The sequence below is a fragment of the Juglans regia genome, chromosome 6 (assembly GCF_001411555.2).
Source record: "Juglans regia cultivar Chandler chromosome 6, Walnut 2.0, whole genome shotgun sequence".
NCBI lineage: Eukaryota > Viridiplantae > Streptophyta > Magnoliopsida > Fagales > Juglandaceae > Juglans > Juglans regia.
The window spans coordinates 37,517,081-37,524,717 of record NC_049906.1 but is presented as its reverse complement, the minus strand read 5'-3'; the positions used below and the strand labels follow the sequence as shown (position 1 = coordinate 37,524,717).

At 35.3% G+C, this 7,637-nt stretch overlaps 1 protein-coding gene across 1 annotated transcript; it reads left to right on the top strand.

Moving 5' to 3' along the window:
* Window positions 1-5,341: 5,341 nt before the first annotated feature.
* Window positions 5,342-6,226, top strand: LOC118348697. Its single transcript, XM_035690822.1, has one exon. It carries the CDS (start codon window positions 5,342-5,344, stop codon window positions 6,224-6,226), a length of 885 nt encoding a protein of 294 aa, XP_035546715.1.
* The last annotated feature ends 1,411 nt before the right edge of the window (window positions 6,227-7,637 follow it).

Here is a 7,637-nt window from a genome sequence, read left to right as displayed (position 1 = left end):
ATATGTGATGAGTGGCGTTAGAATAACAATACTCATATACACACGTGACACACAACTGCCATGTCAGGCCATGTTCAGATCATTTAACAATAGACGTATGTATCCTACCTAGCTAACGGTGTTTTTACTTGCCATTAAACCCCTGCATCAAACTATATATGAATTTTTCTCAATGTTTCTCGCAGATCATCATTTTCTTTTGACATTAGTTTAGGATCATATATGTGAAGTAATCTTTTGTATTAAAAGCCAATATATATTGATTTTCTAAGAATTTTGAGTGAACTAATTAGTACTGGAAAATGGAAGCTGTTAATTATAATTAGTCATGATCTAACAGTTCTCCATGATCTCTTTCTACATTTATAATTGTGGGGAATTATTATACCTTCGATTGGGTTTGTCATGTTGTCTAGTTCGTGTATTTGTAACGATGACGTGCCTGTTTGAATTAAGCTGATCTTCCTAGCTCGCTCTAGCTTTTCAAACTACACGATAATATGTCTATTAATTTCTTAATATTATTGATGGGGGATTTATTTGGATAGGTCATGATTGAAGAAGTCCGGTCAATAATAAATAAAAAAAACCCAATATTGTGGTTTAAAGTTTAAATTAACCCAATATTGTGGGGAATGCTTTAGGTAATTCTTATCATAGGTACGTAGTACTCTTAATTTGGTCATGCATGCTCAGACGTATGCATGACTTGTATGAGAGAAATTAGCTAATCGAAGAGCCCAGGCCAGTACTTGCATATAATATATTTATATGTATGTATATATATATATATATATATTATAATTTATATATTGTGTGTAGAGGATTAACTTCGGTATCACATAATATATATCATATATATATATATATATAGTAGACATTATCGATGATTAACGTACGGCATTAAGATAAATCTTGGATGATGCTATATATAAATCCTAAAAGGTCAAATCACGACCACCTCGTAGCTAGGATCGATCGACTAAAAGGAGGTTTGGATTCAGAGATAAGTTGAGATGAGTTGTGATAGTTTCTAAATAGTAGAATAAAAGTTGAATTGCTTATTATATTTTGTGTAGAAATTTAAGAAAGTTATTTTGGGATTTGAAAAAGCTAAATTATTTATTATATTTTGTGTATGAATTTGATAAAGTTGTAATGATAAAATGAGATGAGCTGAGGTGGGTTTTGAATTCAAATGAGGTTTAAGTCACAAATGTCGGATGTAATTATGATAAGTAAATATGTACAACAACTTGGTGCGTGGTCATAATAGACTTTCATATATAATTTTAAAAGGGCACTTAATTGTTTAGGTTACAAAAAAAGCCGAGTAATAACATATACTAGAATTAAAAGTAGTAATTTACTTTAAAAATGAGGTAGGGAGTGGTTTCCTTTGTTTTAGTGCTCTAATTCCGCGTATTCTAGAATTAAAAGTTTTTCTCATGTGTGAAAGTTACTTCGAAAATCCAAGTCGATCGTTCATGATAAGTCCAAATACTCCTTATAGAGCAAACTTACGTTCAAATCAGTCATAAGTCCGAGTCATGATCAACACGCTGAGTCCATCTCATGATGTCCATCAATATTCATGATCATGTGGACAAGAAATTAAGCCTTGACGTGCATCAAAAGGACTAATCCAAGAGTAACTCTCATATTTTAAATTTTTGATATGGGAACAGTGGTGTACGTAGTTGTCATGTGAACATATTAATTTATATATACACAGACAATTAATCAATTTCAAAAGCATTAATTCACAATTCATAAAAGTAGGTATATATATTATATATGTTGCTATCCATCCAACAGTTAATAAATCCAGATCCTTAACGTGCAAATTAGAGCCCAAATCATGATCAACAAGAGGTTATCCTTTATTTTAGGAGTGTAAATAAATAAGTTAATTGGCTACCCATGATTGGTTTAATCAAACTCGAGTTTTACTCAATTAATTTATTAATCATTAAAATTATAGATAAAGTTAGAATATATAATACAAAGAATTTATTATGTCAAAATTAAATATATAGTTCGTAAACAAGATAATTGAGTAATTACATAGAAGATGCTTGGGACACGAGATAAATTCATTGGGTTTGTACGGAATGATCAGACGTTTTATTGCTATGGAAAACACTACTCCCATTTATAAAACCTACCAACAAAACCTATCGATTGTGTTTTTTTTTTTTTTTTCACTCAATGATTAAAGAAGTGTTTTTTAATGAATTTGTGATTTTTTTGTATTTTTTTCAAATGTTTAAAATGTATAAAAAATGATTGAAAAAAAGAAAAAAAAAAACATTTTTTGCCTTTCGGTAAGAATTTTCAGTGGGTGTAGCATCACCATATTACTATTGATGTATGCATTGTTCATAAATAATGCATAAATAAGAATTAGAACAATAATGAAAGAAATTATATAATTTGTGCAAACCCCGATCAACAGAACCGAGAATCTACCAGTGCTCTTAATATTACAAGGCAAATTAAAGAAAGGGAAATTATATTTGCAGTCATGGAGTGCGCAAGTGTCGCATAATTAATTTTTTTTACAAAAGTGAGTAAATACGAGATCCATATAAAAAAAGTTAATTTTTAATAATGAACTTCACTATTTTTCAAAAGGATTAAGCAGCAACACTCCATTCCTGTGCCAAACATTACTATTAAAGAAATGAAGCAAAGATCAGCTGGGGCTTTCTTTCTCCAGAGCACTCTCCCCTATGTTTTTAAAATTCTCTTCAACATTTATCTAGATTTATATTTTTCTCATGAAATTGTTTTTTTTTATTGCACCTCATGTATGAAGTGTGAACGACACCTTAAAAATGCAAACCGTTAAAAAATCCAAATTCTTAACGTGTTAATTATTAGAGTCCAAATCATTCATTGATAAGTGAAAATCATCAACGTACAAGAGGTACTTATCTTACTATTGCAAATAAATAAGGCTACTCAATAAACCGCGCGCTTGAGATCGGTTAAATCAAACTCGATTTCGACTCCAATTCATTTATTAATCATTCAAATTATAGATAAAGTTAGAATATATAATACCAAGAACTTATTATGTCAAAATTAAATAATTCGTAAACTCAAACGTAATTCTTATTCAAATAAGACTTCAATGAATAAATCTTAACCATTCATTCGAATTCAACTTGTTTACAGTCAAGTCGATATATATATAGATCAGTCCATCATTCACGTGATGCACACTTTGTGTCACTGTCGAACTTAATTAATACAAGTTGCAACAACAACAGAATATTCGAGCCTCTAATATATTCTTATTCAAATAAGACTTCAAAAAATAAGTCACATTATCAAATATATTCTAACACAATATCCTAACAATTTAAAAAATTTCTAATATAATTTGTGGCTGAGCAGCGGCACTCTTAAAAAAGAAATCCTTTGTCATTAATTTAATGCTAACAACAGACCTTGAGCTGCCTGATAATGATCTATATAATCTATATCTATTTGAGAAATAGTTTTTGATTATTTCATATATCGATGATTACATATAGACCATCTCAATCACCATTGCAGTTGGGGTTGAGCAGCGGCATCCTATCCTTTTCTCATTTAATGCTACCAACCGACCTTGAGTTGCACGATAATGATCTATATCTACCTGAGAAAGAGCGTTTGATTATTTCATATGATTATTATAGAGCATCTCAATCATCATTGCAGGCTTCTATATATATGTTATGACGCATGATCAGTAGTTATAATTAGCTAGTAGGTCAAGATCTAACAGTTCTGCATCGCTTTCTGCATTTATAAGTGTGGGGAATTATTTTTAACCTTCTATTGCATGGGTTTGTCATGTTGTCTAGCTAGTTCGATCGTGTATTTGTAACGTTCCTATTTGAAGCTGATCTTCCTCCCTTCAACCTGCACGATAATATGCCTATTAATGTTTTAATATTATTGATGGGGGATTGATTTAATTTGATTGTCATGTCGACTTTATCATTATAAATAAACAGAAAGGTCATTGAATAGGTCCAATAAAAAAACTTAATTAGTCTTAAAAAAATTATCAAAGTTAATTTACACCGATCGAGTAAATTAGCTCCTTGATCCATTCAAGATTATGCATGGTATCATATATATATATATATATATATATATATAATATCGAATCATGCAAGCTCAAATGGTCGATCATGCTCAAATATTATAAATTAATGATCAAGTTACCACAACATATATACTGGTCGATCTAGTAGTTAAAAGTTTAAACCTAGCTCGCTGCTGGAAGTAATTTATAACTTGAAACCCAATGTTGTGGGAAATGCTTTAGTTAATTCTTATCATACGTACGCTCTTTTTGGTCATGCATGCTCAGACAGCGCAGTGCTCTTACTACTTGTGGTAATGAAGTTGCATGCATGGAGTGGCTTTCTTTCTCCCGACTCTCCGCCGGTATGTTAATTTCTTTCTATCCTTATCAATTAGTTCTCTTCCACATTCATCTAGATTTAATGGTTTTTTAATGCAATTATTTTTTTTTTTATTGTACCTTATGCATGTCATGTGAATGATACGGCCTCGGGAGTCGACCAAACTATTAATAAATCCAAATCCTTAATGTGCTAATTAGAGTCCAAATCATTAAGAAGTGAATATCATCAACAAGAGGCTATCTTCAGTTTGCAAATAAATAAGGCTATTTTTTTTTTTTTTTTTGATAAAACTTCAATCATTCAATCATATAACTCTGAATTATATCTGAGAGTTGTCCAACCAAACATGTTGAGCAATAAAAGAAGGATAGAATGCATCCAACATCTCTACATCATAAACTCTCCAAGCATGTCTTGCCAAGAAATGAGCCACTTGATTCCCCATACGTGAAACATGTTGCACCCTGAACTCTTGAAACTGTTGTAACATTCTTTTTACCTCATAAATAAGGTTTCCCAACACTGACCATATTAACAGCTCACTTGCCAATAATCAAGCAAATATTCTCTCCATATTTATACCTCCAAGATTTTAGGAATTACTCTTTATGTTTTGTAACTGTAAATACATACCATATTGTAATAGTTACCTTAGATAGATTATACCATATTGTAATAGTTACCTTAGATAGATTTATTTCCTGTATCTATTTATTCTAATCTCCTTTCACTGTAAAAGTAAGAGTTTCAGAAATACAAAGTTTTATTTCTTGACATGGTATCAGCCTAATCGATCTTTTCCTATGGCTTCCCCCTCCCCATACCTCCTTCACCCATCCGACTCCCCTAGCCTCATCCTTGTCTCTGGTCTTCTCACCGGTGACAATTTTCCCAAATGGCAAAAAGCCATGACCCGTGCTCTCAACGCCAAAAACAAATTAGTTTTTGTTGATGACACTCTCCCTCCACCCGACCCTACTTCTACAGATTACAAACAATGGAATCAAACTAAAGATATGGTTCTCACCTGGCTTCTCAACTCCATCAGTCCCTCCTTAGCTAACTCCCTTGAATTTCACATTGACCCTCGAGAAGTCTGGCTTGATCTTCAGTCCCGTTTTTGCCATGGCAATAATGCCAGGATTTATCACCTCAAGCGTGAGTTATCATCTCTGCAGCAACACACCCAGTCGATTCATGACTATTACAATCAAATCAGGCAAATATGGGATGAACTCAGCCATTTACAAAAAACCAACGATCTGAAAGAATTACAGCAACAATCTGAAGATGAGAGAGTTTACCAATTTTTACTCGGCCTAAATGATTCTTTTTCCCAACTCCGAACACAAATCCTTGCCATGAAAACCCTTCCCCCCATCACCAAAATTTTTTCTATTCTTTTTCAGGAAGAGCAGCAGCGTCTCCTTCATGTCCGACCGACAATGGCGTCGGAAGCAACCCATGCCTTCGCCGCTCACTCTGGTGGTCCTCCAAAGAAGCCCCTGCTCTGCACCGAATGCGGCAAGCACGGCCACACCCGTGACCGATGTTGGCGGATCATTGGGTATCCCACAAGTCGTGAGTCCCGCGGCAAACAGCCATCTTCCATCCTCGGCAAACCCCCTTCCTCGTCGCCCATGGTCCACCAAGTTTCTTCCTCATCTCCGATTCCCGGTTTAACACCCGATCTGTACCAGAGGTTACTCGATTTGCTCAAGCCGCCCACTCCCACCGCAAACTTCGTCGGTAACGTCTCCTCCTCTTTCTCTTTTGATAGCTACCGTGACTAGGTGGTCGATAGTGGCGCCACCGACCATCTCTGCCATGACCGAACCCTGTTCTCCTCCATGATTTCTCCATCCTCTGACCGAATGGTCACTTTACCGAATGGAAGCCTAATTAAAATTGAGGGAGTCGGCACTTGTGTCTTAGCCGAACACCTCATTTTACAAAATGTCCTTTTTGTTCCTCAATTTCTATTTAATCTTCTTTCTGTCCCTCAACTCACCACAACTAATTCTTGTACTGTTTCTTTTTCTTCTTCAAATGTTCATTTTCAGGACCAGCACTCGACGAGGCTGATTGGAGCGGGTGAACTTTGCAATGGACTTTATGTGTACCGGTCACCTCCCACCATGGTTCTTTCTACTCAAATTACTGCGAATAAAATTTTGTGGCACCAACGCCTAGGTCACCCTTCCCGCTTAGTTATTCCTAGTCTTTTCAATAATTCTTGCATCATTTCTGATTGTGATATTTGTGCTCGTTCTAAGCACACTAGACTACCTTTTTCTATCCATGCTAATAAAAGTGATACGATTTTTAATAGAATTTTTTGTGATATATGGGGTGGCTATCATACCTCCTCTCTTTGTGGTGCTCATTATTTTCTTACTATTGTTGACGATTTCTCTCGCACCACCTGGATTTATCTCATGCACTATAAATCCGAAGCATACACTCATCTCATGCATTTTTTCGCTCTCATCCAAAATCAATTCAATACTACCATTAAAATCATTCGCACTGACAATGGCCAAGAATTTCTTTCTCATAAATTTCAAAATTATCTTCATGAACACGGCATCATTCATGAGCGCACCTGTGTCGAAACTCCTCAACAAAATGGTGTTGCGGAACGTAAACATCGGCACCTCTTGAATGTCGCTCGTAGTCTACGTTTTCAAGCTCACTTACCTCTAAATTTTTGGGGTGATTGTGTCCTCACCGCTGCTTACCTCATCAACCGCACGCCCAGTCGCATTCTTCAAAATAAATCTCCTTTTCAACTTCTCTTTAATACCCCACCAAAATATGATCATCTCCGAGTGTTTGGTTGTCTTTGTTATGCCCAAACTCTCCAAGCTTCCCGTGACAAATTTTCTCCTCGTGCCTCTAAGTGTCTTTTTCTCGGATATCCTAGCACTCATAAAGCATACAAACTCTACAATCTTGACACTCAAGCTATTTTTTATTCTCGTGATGTCACCTTTCATGAACATCAGTTCCCTTTCCAGGATCTTCCTCCTTCTTCCCCTACATCTCTCCCTATCATCCCTCTCCCTGTTCCTGAACCCATTTTACCAACTCCTCCCCCTTCTCCTCTCACTTCCGAACCCCCTTCCCCTCCTCCTCCTTCTCCTTCTCCACCTCCTCCCCCTCCTCCTCCTTCTCGTCCTCGTCGCACTATTACTAGACCCA

Coding starts and splice junctions, on each gene's coding strand:
- LOC118348697 (XM_035690822.1), top strand. CDS start 5,342: ATGACCCGTGCTCTCAACGCCAAAAACAAATTAGTTTTTGTTGATGAC.